The 17,356-nt window shown below is 39.5% G+C and overlaps 1 protein-coding gene across 1 annotated transcript; it reads right to left on the reverse strand.

Annotated features, from left to right (window-relative positions):
• Positions 1–8,847: 8,847 nt before the first annotated feature.
• On the reverse strand, positions 8,848–14,891 carry LOC116266247 (uncharacterized). Its single transcript, XM_031647384.2, has 7 exons — positions 14,677–14,891; positions 14,479–14,573; positions 13,751–13,851; positions 13,460–13,529; positions 10,041–10,068; positions 9,893–9,947; positions 8,848–9,226 (listed from the first exon to the last, which is right to left on the reverse strand). The coding sequence occupies exons 1-7, from the start codon at positions 14,687–14,689 to the stop codon at positions 9,118–9,120; spliced, it is 471 nt and encodes a 156-aa protein (XP_031503244.1). The 5' UTR covers positions 14,690–14,891; the 3' UTR covers positions 8,848–9,117.
• Positions 14,892–17,356: the final 2,465 nt, after the last annotated feature.

Raw genomic sequence — 17,356 nt, forward strand, 5'->3', positions numbered from 1 at the left:
ATACTCATGCATTCCCCTGCATATAATATAATGTTTTGAAAAAAAATACGTAAATCCATCGTTTTCCAGTCAGTAGCATGATCCAAATACGTAGAAATTCATAGAATCAAACAAATTCATGTTAGTTCGCCCACATTTAGGCTTCCACACAAAACCAAGTGCCCACTTGGGTGGGTCGTCTAACCATTTGGGCCACTCAATTAAAGAGGGGAAGACCAGCCTCGAGGGTTCATCACTCAGTGATCAGTGGCCGATTGCATGTTTGAGTTCAGTTCAGGGGTCCCCTCTTGTACCCCACCAGGGACATAGCACGTGCACATCTCAAGGCATCAGCGCAGCCTTAGACCCGGTGAGCAAGAGAGTTTGAGTATCGAGAAATCTTTTCTCACTGATCACCTCCATGAAATCAAGCCCAAGCTCAAGTTCTAATGTGTAGAATATGAGATAAATTATATACCGACTAAATTGGTGTTATCAATATACAAAAATTAGATGTTGGCTGGCGGGTCTGGATCGATGAGCAAATTCAAAGAGTGATATGCAAGAGATGTCAACTTGGCGAAATCGATCGGCTCGTTTGAATCAACAGCCAGTGTGAAAATGGATTAACAAGTTCAAGTTGGGCAGATACATCCAAATTGAGCATATAGTAAAAGCCTTTCACAAGTACAAGGTCCATGCAGCATCTAAGTTCAATTATATATATATATTTAAAACATAGATGCATATCGATACAGATACGCATTTCGATCGCCATCTTCCAAACTAAAAAGCTGGTGAATAAATAATAAACGATAAGGCTCACTTCCCAAGCAATATCTAATTTTATATGTCATGAACTGTTGGATTTAGTCAAAATTGTTGCACCGTACCGACACTTATTCCGTATGCATATCACGTGCACCGACTACTGAATCACAACCAGTTTCAAATTGTTCAATATCAAGTAACTGCAATATATATAATCAATCATCCTACAATTAATTACTTGTTAATAAAATTGTGAAGAGGGACGATGGTATGTTGGCTTGTTAAAAAGATTGGTTGATTGATTGTCTTCTGTTTGGGTCTCCAAGAAACTAAACTGCACCATAGGGTAGGAGAGTTTGTGATATGCCTTCTTTTCTTTTCAATTAAATTTCCAACCAAAAGGAACCATTAAGCGCCTACCTATGCTTCTCATATATTCATCAATTCAAGCCGGCAAACGGAAGACACGGCGAATTAGCTGTGTCTTTATCGTTTTGCCAAAAGCGAAGCTCGTTTCTGCAATTTTGTTTTGGGGCGCCTTTCTTTTTCCCTGGAGGACGGCGGTGGGCGTAGGTGAAAATGGTGGGGATCGGATCGCGATGGCAGAAATTGGCTTTTGTGACTGGCAGGGAAGGCCATGTCCTCGACAGATTTTCAAGACGAAATCTCGCCCTTACTTTTTGAGGGGCGCCTCTCAGGCCTTGAAATTTCTTTGCCTTCTTCATTTACTTTCAATTCTTGATCAACAAACAAAAAGACAGGATGATCTCGCCAATAAGAGGATAGTTTCCACTTTCAAAGGAGAAATTGAGTTACGCAGGTTACTCATCCAACGGAAAGAATTTCCCTTCCAATCCATAAAAGAGAAGAGCAACATCTGTACTTTTTAACTAAAAAATGAAGAGAAATTTTAAGCAGTCCTACACCCTGAATTTGCCAAATTAATTAAGATCATGAAGGGGTTGGTTTTAAACAACTGGCTAAAATACATAGATGGGGAGCATTGAGCCCTATCCCAATTTAATAGGCTTCTCATGCTTCTTGTAGATCCAGCTACACCATAGACTCCTGCGGTTCATCATCTCTTGCCTTCCTCTTGTTTCTAATAGTGGGGGTTACAGCGTCTACAGTAGGTGTTTTTGAACCATATAAATCTGTGTTCTTGCTTGTTTTTCCTTCTTCTTAATCTCGAGAGCATGAAAGCACATCCTTCTTTACATATATAAATAATAGAACTAATTAATACTTCTTCATCAAAGTAAGTAGTGGACCAAAGATCATCATAGACGTCCGATTTATACACCAGTGAGGATTTATTTAGGCAGATGATGGGCATTTGGTGGTCGGTTCACATTGAGCATTGATTCGTGGCTTGTGCTGCGGTCGAGGTCTTCAAAAGAAATGGTCCCGAACAGTGATGGCTCCGAACTGCAACGTTATCGAAGGAGCCGGCCTTTGCTTTTGACTCATTTTGAAGCCTGCCATCCTTGCCGGAAAACACAAAATGTCTTTTTTCTTTAATTGTCTTGCTCATCTATTTTTCGTCTAGTCCCCCACCTTTGACTGAGTGCATGCTTCAAAAAGGAGTGGCATATGGCTTCAAATCAGAGGGAAAGAGTCCAGATTCCTACAATATGTTCCCCAGAAAATATTTAATTGAAAGCGAAAACCAGCACTTGGTCGACGAGAATGGTGTATTCCGATCAGAAAAGACAGAGGAAGAAGATCTCTCGATCGGGAATCATGATGCTTGTGGTCCTGAACTTAGCACGCCAAGAAATTAGAAATTTATCCCTAAAAAAAATGACGTCTGCTCAACGTCGGTTGCGTCCCTCTCTGTCCCTCTCTCCCTTCGGCTGACCGCACGGCGAGAAGACGACGGTTGACGCCACTATCGAGCACGTCCCTTTCTCTTCGTGGAAACTTAGATGTTCAATTCAACCATTGTGTGCTCCGAGTGCTCAGTCTTGGAAAAAAAAATGGCGACGCATTGTCAATCTTTTTCATAAATTTGTAAGTTTTGGAAATCAACCTCTGACGATTAGTCTCGTAAACGAATTCACATCTATTCATATACAGCAAATGACGCCACCTTCGCGACCACGAATTTCATGGTCCAAGGACCTATTTTCAACAAGCGTATGAGAGAAAGCATCGACGATTATTATATTTGTTCTATATTTATATACTTAGTGCATACATTTGAACAAGGTTTGGAAAAATACGACGCATGAGGTGCTGTTTGAAAAGCATTAATATATAGCTTGTGGGTGGTGTGGCACTGGCACACCAGGGCCATTAATTACATTTGAGGTGTTGGGTGGGAATTGGAATCGATACACATTCATAAATTGTCAGATCTGTCATTTTCTTCAACCCCATCTTCCAGGCATTTTGAAGCGTAATTAAGCCTCAGTTTGTTTGACAAATAAGAGGCTGAAATGTGAGAAGGCACTCAAACACCTCTGACTAATTGCCTTTAATTTTTTATGCTTGTTCCAGCAATGTCATGACAAATTAATCGACCGGTGGAGAAAGATTGAAGATGTGGGAGTTGATCTATGCAGAAGTTTGTAGTTGCCTGTTAATATATAGCACGGATTTTTTTGCCATATTTAGTTTTTTCTTTTTCTTCTATAGACAAAAATTCGGAAAGTAAGATATGCCTGTCAGATGGTGGCTGGATTCATCGTCTTGAAAGGGCAAACTTGTGCTCCTAAACTTGAACATCATGATACTGATGTAAACTCGTCCGATTTGAAGGTGAAGACGAAAGTTTCTCTTCTGTCATTGTATTACAAGACAGCGAGAGCAAGGGTCGAACTCGCAGCGGTCAAGGGTCAGTTGTATGTAGGAGTATGAGATTTGAGCATGGTCGGTCGTAACAAAGGGCTTGGATTCATTCCCGAGTCTATTCAACAAAGAAAGCTTGCACCTTGCGTTGATCATCAGTTCGAGGTTTAATTTTCGATATATAGCAGCATTTATTCCTCGCATGTGCTTTTGAATGAGGCAATATATTCTGCCACAGAATGAGTGCCATTACATTGGATTTGCATTTTTTGAATAAGAAAACACTCTCGCTCTTGGGAATCAAGAGCAATTTTTTCTTATAGGGCTTTCGAAACCTTATAGCTAACTCAATTCCCACAACGAACTTCTCCAAATAGAAAACCTACATAAGCCAGCCATACAACAATCTGTCTATATAAAATCTCGATTGATCAGTTGTTAGTTTCCATCACTGGTAGCAGTATGTTGGACTACTAGAATGGGGGCGCCGTTAAGAAAAGATCTTGTGTGGTTCAACATGCCCATGCAGCTTACTCTTTCAAAGTGCATTATTAATTAATGTTGTGACATAGTCTCATAGAAACAAAATTTGGTTGGCATAATGGAGCAGGATAACAGAACTTGGTTGAAGTTGATGACAACACCAAAAGAGGCTTAACTAAGGTGGTAACCTAGCTAGTTCGGGTACTATACAAAAAATGGTAAACAAAATTTTTATGTGGTTAAGCTCTTTAGTGCCTACATGCACAAGGAACAATGATGCTTGGGGCTTTGTTATATATGTTGCTCTCCTGTTCAACTAGTTACAATATCTATACATAAAATTTTCTTGTTGCCTATCATTTTGAGATACACACCTGTATTGCTGCTTATCTAAAGCAACAGTTTCTAGCTAGATTGGTTTCTGCTCTTCGTAAATGATCTCCTCTTATTTATCGTGGTTTGCCACGAACATAATGTTCCTAGCCGGAAAAATCTTTATCTTCAGGATGGTAACTTGCTTTATCACTTGTGCTATCTTTAGCAAGGATATTTTACATGGAATCATATCGAGCATTATCAATCGATCCCCTTTATAAACTTGGGCATGGTTGTTATTAAGGAGCACTTGGTCCCAAAGCTGTGACACGGGCATTGTTGGTGTTTAGCTATGGCTGGAGCACGATATGAGCCGAAATCGAAGCCCTATTGGATCCGAGAACAAACAAGAAATTAAGAGCAAGAAGCAGAAGCAAGCTAGAATGTATGGATCGATCACATAAAATCCTTAACATCGTCGTCAGATTCAGCAGCAAAAGATTCAAAACTTAGTTAATCAGACGAACACATTAAAATGCTTTCAGTTCCGTTTGGGTTCAAGAAGAATGGGAGTTGCCGTCAACAGCGACGGCGAGCATTTAACCAATTAAAAGGTACAAATCAAACTGGAGGTTTCGATGTCAATACATTAATTATATGTTTCGATTGTCATGAGGCTAAAGTAGAAAGGAACGGCGCACCAACGGTTTTTATATATTCACGTTTAACAAAGAAAAAGAAAAAAAACACATGATCATAAATGTGCACCTCTAATTAGCTCAGAAGGTTTGGCACATCAGATGAAATTAATTAATAAGCGTAAATAGAATGTGTTTCACATATATATGTAATTTACGTTTCATGCACGTGATCTTTTCCCTACGAAAATGAGTCATCATAAACATGGGATCAGATTTTGTGTCTTGCTTTTTTTCTTTTTCATTCATGTGCAGGTATGTTTTTCAATCCGCACATTTCTCTGAAAAATGATGTTAAAGAATGCTCAAGATACTTATCAAACAAAAGTTAATAGTCCTTCTGATTGTTATATTTTTTAAAATAATTTCCAACTTTTCGGTTTCCTCTCTCTCTGTTGATTATTAATTATTTCCTCAAAATCACCAAAGAAATACTTTTGGGAGACGGAACAACTGTTAAAACTAGGAGTGTTGAGATCCTACGAGATAAGAATCCAACAATGCTTTGCCGAAACCTTTTGATGCATGCCCAAAGTACAAATACTTCTTTAATTAGAATAATATTTCAAATCATATTTACTTTGGCCCACTGGCAATAATAACATTGGTGGAGGTAGCTGTAGCTTTAAGCATGCAGAAAGCGTCGTGCTTGACTGATCCGTGAGATCTTGCTTTCTTGAATTGGATATGGATCCCGCCTACAACTTGAAATTATTTCCTAATTACATGAAGATGACGGGAGATCAAAAGTTTCCATAGAAAGGGCCATTTAGAAAGCAGAAAAGTTCAAAACGGTCAGCTACGAATAAGCAAGAAGCTCAGTGCTGTCCCTTCTGGCATATCTCATTCCTTTTCCCCTTTTTCTTTCATGAAGTTGCAGGGGGGAGGAAGTTGGCTTTCACCAACTCTTTTGAGTGCTTGTATGGCATCATTAATGAAGTCACTGTGGGCTCTCTCTCTTAGCTCTACCCTTAGACATGCTTTGATACATCATTTTTCAGGATAATCTGGGTAACCAGGTTTTATGGTACTCTTCCTATCTACTTCGTTATCCAGGATGTCGAGAAAATAAAAGATTTACCTACCCAAATGATCTCCTTATTGCCATCGAATAAAGAAATAAACCCTCAAGCGCCCTTGAAAACAGAGTGTGACTACTGCTGGCGAATATTAATTCATTATATTACAGAGATGCAAAGAGCCATGATCAGGGATCACAAAGTTGACATTAGTCTATCATCAACTTGGAATTGGAAGCTTAGTTTAGCTTCCATCCGTCTAAATATAGATATGTTGGAGGTGGCTAAGATTTGGGTCTATCCTGAATTGATTAAAGTTGATTCGAGTTCATGTATTAGCTTTCTCAATGCTGCCTGTCTAGATAGTATGAATCGAACTTAGGAGACTAAGCAATTTGTGCACTTTACCGGAGTTGTTTCAGCTTCTCGTGGTTAAGCATAAAAGTAATTTCTGAATCTCATACAATCTCCCTCTTTCCCCGTCTTTCAGGATGCTTGGCAAGAGAAAACGCAAGCTACGTGGACAACAATTTGAGTGGTTTAAATGCAATTAGCCTTGTTTGCATAAAATATTCAGGGAGCAGGACTTGTTTTTTGGAGAAATCAAGAACAGTATAAATTTCAAGGGAGAAGGAGAAGATCAATCTTGTAATAGACTCGTACTTTCGTGTTTCGGCCTCTTCGTGTCCTAATTCATGGCAAAAGATTGTAATTTGTATACTTGTTTGTTGCAACTGCATGTATGGTGCTCGTGGATTTTCCTTTCATGATGATAGGTCTTTTTCCTACTTCGACTACAACAAAAATGGAAAAAGAACATCACACAATATTTTTGGCTCCCTTAGTAGGTGAATATACAAGTTCAAGAATGAAAAAAGTGCATTACACATTAAACAATGATGGATTTGATTAACTTCCAAGTTTGAGATTTATGGCAATGACAGGTAACTCTTTTGATCACCTTCTGTTCGGTAATGCTTTTAATGCTTTCCTGCCTTGTTAAGCACGGAAGCCATCTCAACCGAAGCACATTAGTCGATCGCTGGGTTGCATATTCATACACCTGCGGTTTTATGTTTGGATGGCATGTTCATGGGAAAGCATCACTTCATCCTTTCAGTCCCCTTGCTATTATTGCTACGAGTAATTTGAAGGACGCAACTCACAAGCCATTACTCCTTACCGTCTACAGGTTTGTTTGATTGTCTCCAGTTTCTGAAATATTCATTTGTCTTTTCATTTTACTGTAGGAATTGAACAAGCTAGCTATCGTTGTAGATGAAGCAAGATCCGCACCAATTCTCATCTTTCCAGCTTCTGAAATGAATTTGATCTGATGGAGCGGGCTCCTGTCAATAAACTTCTGCTGTTGTCTAACTATATTCAAAGTGTTTAAACTAATTCTTGTAAAGCCGACGGTATACTTTTGGTTTTTTCTATCATCCTTCATTATATGAAACCATGACCTGCAGCCTCAATACAGCAATGTAATCTTTCTGTTCCCAAGTCTAAACAGATGCTTTAAACCTTTCTCTCTCTTGTTTTCCGTACAGTTTCATGCTATTCATTGTTCCCTCTTCTATGTGAAGCCAGAGGGTACCCAGTTAAGGTGATGTTGCTTCTTACCTCGTGCTGTCATCTTGTGGTCAACCTTTTCACAGTATTTCAGCATGATCGGTGCTTGTGAAGAGGGCAAAGAAAAAATGCCGTGGAGTGGCTTTTGCGGGCGCATGATTGCTCGGTTGGCCTACCAAGATCCATATTCCCGGCTGGTTTTCGAACTGAGATTTGGGGACAGTTATTGACCCCTATATTTTTGGAACAAAATGCCAACTTTACCTATTTTGTTAGTATCCCTATACTGTGCTATTGCAATGTTGTACTCCTGGATTTTTCAGTTAAATGGGATAATCAGGCCCTCTTAGTAAAATTTTCGGTCGTGGCCCCATCTTCATCTGCATTCATGAATTTACGCATACTAGTTTATTCTCTTTTAAGAGACACATACGTCGAGAATTGCACGCATGACACGGTCGCTTCGTGTACTCTTTTTCAACCTTATGACGAGCAACAAAGGACCCTACAATTCTTGTGCGTTTCCAACAATTTCCAAATCATACTGCGTTGCTTTCCGTTGTAGTAGCGCCAATGGCCCTTCCACAAGTAGCTGCAATGCACTGTTAAGTGTATGTCTCATGCTTCATGAAGTTGAGCCACCAAAGTACGTTTGGTCCGCACATGCTTTAAAAAAAATCTCAAATCGTATTATCTGTAATCAGATTCCCTATTTGAGATATTCAAGGATGAACGGCGCTTTTAACAAGTATCGATCTCCATGTTCTACAGCCCCTACCAAAAGGATTTGTATTTTCAACTTTTCAGGAAGTGAGAGTATTACTCCAGAATGAGGTAGCTGCATTGTTTGAGCATAAACTTCTGCAGCTGCCTTTTGTCCAATCTAATATCTTAGTCGGTTGATCATGTAAACCATGCATTGCCACCTTACATCCGCCACATTTGCAGAATCGATGTTTATTTGTTAACTGCTTGGGTGGGCAAGAAAAGTTGCCATCTGTTCTAAATAAAATGTAAGACGCAGAAAATGGGGCCTGCTCTTGAACTTTGAGAAATGTTTCAGAAATTTTGCAGGGTAGCACGTTAGCTAATCGCTCGTTTTCCTCAGGAAAGAGGCTTTGTTTTAATAACTGCAAAGACGACAAAATCTCCACAGATGGGGAAAAACAGCATTAATTGCTAGCAGCCTAACTTTCCTTCCTAGAAAAGCAAAATTCCATATCAATTTCTTGTAATTATTTATATACATATATGGGAAATATCAAATATGCATCAATTACATTTACACAAAAAGATTTGCCTCGGCCATCAGAGTGCAATCGCCACCACTTTAGTGACCAGAGTTTTCATTTCTCAATAGATAAAGCATGGAGACGACAGAAAAAACCCTCAGCTTAATAGCAGCAGGACGAACTATCCATCAAATGTCACCATTCAACCAAATTACAGCCTTTCAAACCAATCCAAATCAACCTGGTGAGCAGCTATCTCAAACTCAAGTCAGGATCATCATCATCATCAATTTCCTGTTCACTTAGTCTCATCCTCTTTCCATCTCTTGAAGCTGACCTTCCCCCTTTCTTTGGTTTCCCTCTGATGTTTTCAAATGAAAAAGTTTTCAGTTAGAAAGAGAAATAAACTAAATGCCTCTACAGGTAGCCTTTCCTGCACCTTATTCCAATTAAAGGTTTCCACATATAAAAACCTGAACTTACTGGAAAAGGTACAACGGAAGCCTGGAAAAAGTTACATTATGCAACAAAATCTTTAACATCATTAGGACAACCTCTAAAGTGTTTGACTTTTTTAAATCAGAAACTTATTCAAAATTTTCTTTTCTATGCATAAGATAAAATTTACTTCAGTCGTAAAATTAGTTGAGACAGATCATCTTATATCAAATTACTAATACAGGCAAAAACACTAGAATCTGATAAGGTAACAATTTGCATGGTTTCAAACTGCCGATGAAACAAGCAAAATGAAATTTATGTATAGCTCCTGTTTTCTGAAGCGACTGCCGATGAAACAACTCTATTATTTATGTTCTATTATATACTTTTGTGGACATCTTGACGTCAAGCTTTTTACTCACAGTTCTGTGACCCATAATCTTAAAAGATTGCGTCTACAAAACCAGCATCAGTTGTTAATGTGGGGTTCTTAGCTAGTATAAAATTTTTCCATATTGCAACCGAAGTTAGTTTCTTTGTAAAATACCATTTTATCCAGAGGGCAAGTAACAAAGGGAATGCTTACTGTCCATTTGCAGGAGTGCCACCACCCTTAACTCGACCAAATTCCGACCTCCCATCTATTATTGAAGAGAAGAAGTAGCTCAAATTAGTAAACATGAAGAAACTTCTAAAGATTGAAGACATAACTCAGTTCTAGGCTCGGTTTCCACCTTCTCGTCCAGCACCATGATCAACAACCTGAAAGTAAATAAAATGAACAACAAAAGCAAAAATGATGAGAAGCTGTGAGTAGGAAAGCCTCAGAGACATCATGATGTGTCTATGCAGCCAAGCTTTCTTTTGAGCTATGACATGAGCTGAAAACCTCTTAAAGTTTGTAACAGGTTGTACAGATCAATGTTGTGTACTGTGACACATCGTACGATATCTATCGTATAGATTTCACCACTATAACTAGTTACAAGAATATAAAGGCTCACATCAACCCCCATACTATATATTGTATGATACAGCACATACTCTCTATCATATGTGGGAAAAAGAGACTCAAATCACTTTCTTCATTTTGAGTTATAGACCTCTGACCCCTTTTTTCAACACTTGAATCCTAGACACACCTAAGAGTTGTGTACAGTGAAGCTTTCATTGTTTTTAAGGATTATGGCTAGATCTATGTGTGGAAGATCAATTTGTGGTTAAACAAAGAGAACTTTCCTTCTTTTTAAATGTGACAACATATACCATGAAAAGTAAATGTTCCACTTTTACTGTGCATTTCTATTATTTTATGAAGATATGACTTCAAATAAGCATGCATGGCAATAGCGTACACAACAGAAAGAAGATAAACAGTTGAAATTAGTTTTATAACCTTTGTTAAAAACAGATAGCCATATGCTTTCTCAGCTAAAACACCATCTAGACAAGACACAAAAATGTGAATTTATGCACCGGTAAAGGTCTGCCAGGAGCTGTACAATATCAATGTATGCAACCGATTGATGCATTAAAAGCCAAAAAATAAGAAAAGGAGGTGAAAGATTAGTGAACCTTAAGAATTGGGGGAAAAAGAAAATGAGTGATATATGCAGGAGGTAGTTCTAGCAGAAAGAGAAAAGGTGAAACAGGCAGTAGGTCATTGTAGTAGAGCACCTAGTGGCAAGTTGAGTGCTTTTGCCTCAACTAGAATTTGTTTCCTTCTCATACTGCTGTAGGTTCTCAACCTGATACTTGGACAGTTATGTGTCCCAAACATTTGCTAGAACACAAAAATAATGTAGTTGATAGATGGTTCTATGATGTATCTGTACCATTTAATGCGACAAACTGATGAACTCATTTCATTTTCAAGCTATGGCAGATGCAATTGCTTTTAGAAGCCCTAAGCATACAATGTCTTTTTTATCTCTTGAGAGGAAAATTTCTTTGATTCAATTGTTAAAATAAAAACGTGACAAGTTGAGATTGCTCAGACTGAAAATGAGATACAACGTCATGGCAAATGGATGGACAGATAAAGGACAAGAAACGTTGATAATTTGTCTCGTATATTGTCCTAGATGTTTTCTTTTAAATGTATCAATTTGTCGATACTCCAAAGACGACTGATGTTTTCTTCTGCCTTGACAATGTTTTGAAATATTATGTGGTTCATCACAGATAATGGAAGAAATCATAGAGCTGTAGGTAGAGTGTTAGCTTCATATTTTGGGTTCTTCTTTTGGACTCCATGTGCCATTCATTGCATCAATATTATGTCTGAAGATCTTGGTGAGATAAATGAGATAAAAACAGCTGTTGAAGAATGCCAAGAGATCACAAAAAATACATTTACAATTATATTTATATGTTGAGTTTTATGAGAAAATATACACAGATTAATTGCACAGATATACACAGAAATTGTGAGAATCAATAACATAAATAGTTGATCTTTTCTTAATATCACCATTAAGATCCAACAACTAAATCAGTTGATGGACGTCCGGGGGAGATAGATCTAGGAAACATTTACGTAGTCATTTTGAAAATTACAGCGGACGCACAAATAGTTCCTTCTATTTATTATCCATATGGGGCCTACCTTGTCTAAGAGCTAAAGTACAATTAATTGTCTCTTGCCTTCTGCTTTACTCAAGTTAGCTTCTTGAACTGGACGAATTATCCAAAGAGGATCGTTTAACCAGAAAATTTAGGTTATCACAATGACAATAAATCTAGTTCACTAATTGTGAAATGGATAGGCCCTCCCTAAAAGGAGAAGGAAGCTTGGAATGCCAACATATTAATTCACCCGACACGATAGTACCCATTTTGGGAACATCCAATGCCAAAGTCACTGAATGGGTAAAAGTCATGAGGTGGGCCCTAGAAAGTTTTAGAATAAGAAGAAGAAATTCTCAAATCCTCCAAACGTAAAGCTCGTAGGGCTTTGGGGTACCTCCTCACAAACGGAGTCGCAGTGACCAGGACCGAGAGACTGTACCAAAAACATAGGTCTCCGCACCCCTTGTTGCATATCAAATGTTCCAACTTAACTAAGATATAGAAATCAACATGCAACTAGGAAGCTAAGTCACACAGTGCGCCAACAATGGTGGCGCACCCGCACCCGCACTACTGGTGCGGCCCGACACAACGTCAAATATTAGTTTTGGATGTTTTGAAAAATGTTTTGGCTGAGTTTTCATTGATACATCGATTCAAGGTAACCTTGATAAAAAAAAGTTCAAAAATTTAACAAACAAAATTACTTATATAACAAATAACATATATATGTATATAATAACATATATAAGTATATAATATATGTATACACATATACATATATTTACATGCTCTTGCCACATCCGCACCCAATTTATTTTGGAACTTGCAGCATCCCACACCGGCACCCGCACCCATGTCACCCACACCCATGTAACATAGCTAGGAAGACAAGATCCCAGGATGAGACTTGGCATGTTCCCCTTCTTCCGAGTCCCTCACAAGGGAAACGAACTTCAAAATTGGGCACAGTACAAAAGATCTTCTAGAGGCGCATATTCCTCTGGGGGGTTGATTGGGGCACAGGTGGGTGAACTCATCTAACTTGCACAAACTAGGGTTTTCAAATTATAGTAAAAAGAGGAAATGGTTTGAGGCAATTTTCAAGTGTGCAAATCCATATGTTCATAACAGAAAGACAAGGAAAGTAATGGATATTACATTCGACAGCCAATTTTGAGAATCATGTGTCAAATTACTGAAAATCAACATACCATTGGTTAAAGCTTTAAAAGTGGTTGACGTTGAAAATAGGTCTACCATGGGATACCTCTATAAAGCTATGAACAAATAAAAGAGGCTATCAAAGAGAACCCAAAGGGGAAAAAGAAGTTATACATGCTCTCATAATAGAGTATAAATGAGAGACAGATTCAGCAACTCCATCATGCACTTAATAAAGCAAAATATTACTTAAAATCTACATTCAGATCTAGTGCAAGATTTAAAATTTGACAAAGAAGTGAACAAATGTTTATGTCAAATAGCATGCCTACCTATTTGACACAAGCAGATACAATCACCATGTAGCATAAAGAATGGAGAATCTTTTTACCAAAAAAACAACAAACGGATACATTACCACAGGTGAAGTTACTGAGGACAACGAGAAGAGACGGTCTTCGGCCTGCAACTTCCTGGGACGTTTTAAACTGAAAAACAAAATTCAAGTGAACCCTGTCATCATGTGCTGACCAGAAAGTAATGTGTGGCGTTATTGGCTTCCCTTGCGATGCATCATTTTGGACACCAAAGTAATCAAAATCATCAGGGCCATGAAGATAAGAAGTGCCATAACATCCAAAAAAGCACGTCACAAGACAGATAATTTGACTAAAATTCTTCTGTATCCATTCATCTAAAAAGGACTTACTTGGTTGTGCTCTTGGATGATGACAGGAAGCCTTCGAATCCTTTGAGTACGTTACCGCATTGAGCAGAGTCATGCAAGTAATTGCCCTCCAACTCATATAACTAGTAGTCACAAAACAAATATATCAGCCCAACAAAACTTAATAGTTCCGGGTCATTAAACGTTGGCAAACTCATACACAACGCCCAATTGTACCAGAAGAATGTCCAATTTGATCTGATGCATACGCATAACTGAGAGTGATGAATTGAGGTAATTATCAACACACAATTGTATCAGGAATTGGAAATTCTTCACAACGTAGTATAAAAGACAGGCAAAGCTTCTTCAAAATCTGAATAAGGAGCCGGAATTCAAAATCTCTTATGAGTAACCCTTGAGCTTGGAAAAAGGAAAAACCCAAAATCTGAAAGGAACAAAGAAAATAGAAATGGGGCGTGGAATCGTGCCCTAACGTTCTATTCCTATTCATCAAGGTCAATAGGGGGCAAAAAAGAAAAATGCAGCCATGGAAATTCATTCCCTTGGCAAAAAGACACGAGACCTACGTTCTGCAAAATGGAAACCCTAATTGCTTGGAACAGAAAAATCACACAGAAAAAAAAGATTGTTGGCGTTTGGAATTAAGCAACCAGACATTCACGTAACTGAACCATAATCAACAAGTATAGGAAGAGAAGCAAGAAGGAAAGATACAAGAAAAACGCCCACGGAAGAAGTAGATAGACCTGGTCCTCGAGTTTACGAAGTTCCTCCTGGAGCTTCTCCCTCTTGCTCACCAGTGCTGCGAGCATAGCCGTTGGATTGGACGCGGGCCGTTGGACTGCCAACGAAGAACCGTGCATCAAAATCGCATCGCCCTCAATTGATTAAGAAAAGTGGGGGAGAGAAGAACAAGGAAAGAAACATGAGAGGGTGGTACTAACCATCGGCCTCCATTTTCCCGCGTCTTTTCGAACAGGCGAAATCCCTCGTCGTCCTCTTCCCCCCGCTCTCTTCTCTTGTCGCGCAAAAGTTGTTGGACAGAATCGATTTTAGGGCGCGAGCCCGCGCCTTTTCTTCCCCAGGGAAGCGGAAGCCGGCGCTCGGCTCACCGCGGACCGGCTCACGGGATCCATGATCCAGGTCTCGCCCCAGAAAGAACGTGTCACTTTGCCTAATTTGCTCGCCATGGCTTTAAGAATCAGATACCAACCGATCGATATGTGGGGGCGAAGCAGGCCTTTGGCTTCACGAGATGTGTTGTGTTGGTTTGGTGACCCCGTTATAACTTTGGATGCACTGACCAGTGATGTCCTAATTTCAACATTCTCAATTTTAACATGACTTGATTGTTGGGGTCGCAAATAGTTTGAATTCGGGACACCCAAATATACATGCAAGTCCTCAAGTTGGACATCGGCATTTCTATAGAGAACAGCTAGTTGGGATTGGCTGGCCTCAATTCGTTCTTTCTTTACTGAATTTGGGTACATAAAATTCAGAATCCGATCAATAATGGTTTAAATCCAATCCATCTACATTCCCATGAATGAGAAATCCTCCTAATACACCTTCACCTATTCTTGTAGAAGTAAATTGCAGTATCTCCTACGTCCCCTTCCACTTCCATTTGAAATGAGGAGCACTGCCACAATCAGAACAAAAGAAGCACTCGACACCAAGTTGCCCCCCGCAGTAGAAAGAGCTGGGATGAATGTAGTAGCGGATATGCTTATGAGCCAAAATCCAACGTACATACTGGAGGAGGTCAGTCGCTGTCTCATACGCTCATTGGGCAGGCAATTTGTATAGCAAACCAACTTAGGAAATAGTTGCTGCTCTTAAGTGGAGGTCACAAGAGCAGGAAGGGATAAAAAAGAAGAAAAGACAATCATCTTTACCTCCCAATTAGTTGCAGCAGTTGTTTTGAATGTCTCTTCGTCAGGAAATGGAGCACCTTTCTTTTCCTAGTCTTTTGTGTATATGGTAACGAGTGATGTGGCAAGTTGTGGGGGGGGCACTGTTTGAATTCGCGGATAAAACCTCTCCACAGATTAAATGTTTGTGGTTTTGAGGACAATTCTGGAAACCCAATCAAACAAAGATGAAAAGTTATTCTGAATTTGTTTGCCAACTCGTCTAGGAATGAGGGGTAAGAACGTCGCGGCTGAGCGTTGGCAATGGAGTCCACGGTAATTTACAGATCGATGGGCTACCGACGGAGGAAGGGTCACTAAAATGGTGGTGGGGATGGATCCGTGAACCCATGACTTCTCTCCCTGACACGCAGGCCTCTGCCCCGTACCATTGGCAGCAGAAGAAACAAAGTCTTCTCATATTTGTGCAATTTTCTTCTTATTTTGATCATTGTACTCAATAAATATATAGTTGTGGTATGGGATCTCCTGTTGTGTCTAAGCGCCTTCTCACAAGGAGATGCCCAAGCCTGAAAATAGCGATTCTGCGCTTCAGCCAGGAAACCATGGCCGGTGGCCTTGTTCAAGCTCATGTAAATCATCCCTAGTTTTTCAAACACGGCGTGACGTTTGGAAAGACAATTTTCTCTCCATCACCCTGGATAACGTATATTAGCCGCGGCCATTTAATCAAGGCCTTCAAAGCAAGATGATCGTTATTGAATGAAAGCATAGTAGCTAGCATCTAGCCACCAACAGCTCCATCCACTTGGCTACCCAGGGCCTACGGGTTGGACGTAAGGACTTTAAAAAAGAAGAGAAGAAAGGGTTGCAAACTGGGAAATCGAGAGAGAGAGAGTAGTGTCGGTCTCAAAAACTGCTGAGCATCAGCATGTGCCAAAGTTTCTGCAAATTGATGGGCGTAGAACATGTGGAATTTTTCTTTTTTCCCTCTTGGAATTGGGACCCGATAGATCTCCCTTCTCCCGCCTCACTCATGGGCCATGGATCATGATAACGAGCGATTGCTTGGACGGGGGGATGATATTGATGGTGCGTAAAATATCTATCCACTATCTTATTTGGCTTTGTTCTCTGGGTCCCCCAGCTGCTCCGCCCATCTGATTGACTACTGCAAACTGCACGAGCATAAAGACGACCATGCACGCCCGCAAATTTTTTAATCTCTTTAAATTTTTCTTTGAATAATGAAAGAATCCAGTACATCCTCTTAACTGCTAGCTCCCCATTATTAATATAGCGTCAATTTTCAGTTGGCTTGAGAATTTTAGCTGCAGGCTGACGATGAATAGTGCGTAATCTGGATCGAGCTCCTCGCTTCCGTAGCGCATTGCTTCGATAACTCTCCGGTTAGGCTGTCTGAAGGAGATCGAGCATGGTTTTGTGATTCTCACAGGACACCTTATAAGGGTGTTGTTACAGCTTCATAATGTATTCTTGTTTTGTTTGGTATCGAGCAAACTTCGAGATTGGGATGATAAGTGATGAAATATAACCGCATCTAAGTGTGAGCCAAGCAAGCAGAGTGCAGATATTTTAAATAATCTTACACGTGACACCTGATCTGCCTGTGGTTTGCGAAGATTTTGGTCTGATTGCTCTCTCAGTTTCAAGTTCTCTTTTCCCAATGGAGAGGTGGGGAACAATTGTCGGCCTTATCTAAAGAGAAGTTTCCAGACCTCCAAAA

The sequence above is a fragment of the Nymphaea colorata genome, chromosome 12 (assembly GCF_008831285.2).
Source record: "Nymphaea colorata isolate Beijing-Zhang1983 chromosome 12, ASM883128v2, whole genome shotgun sequence".
Classification (NCBI taxonomy): Eukaryota; Viridiplantae; Streptophyta; class Magnoliopsida; order Nymphaeales; family Nymphaeaceae; genus Nymphaea; species Nymphaea colorata.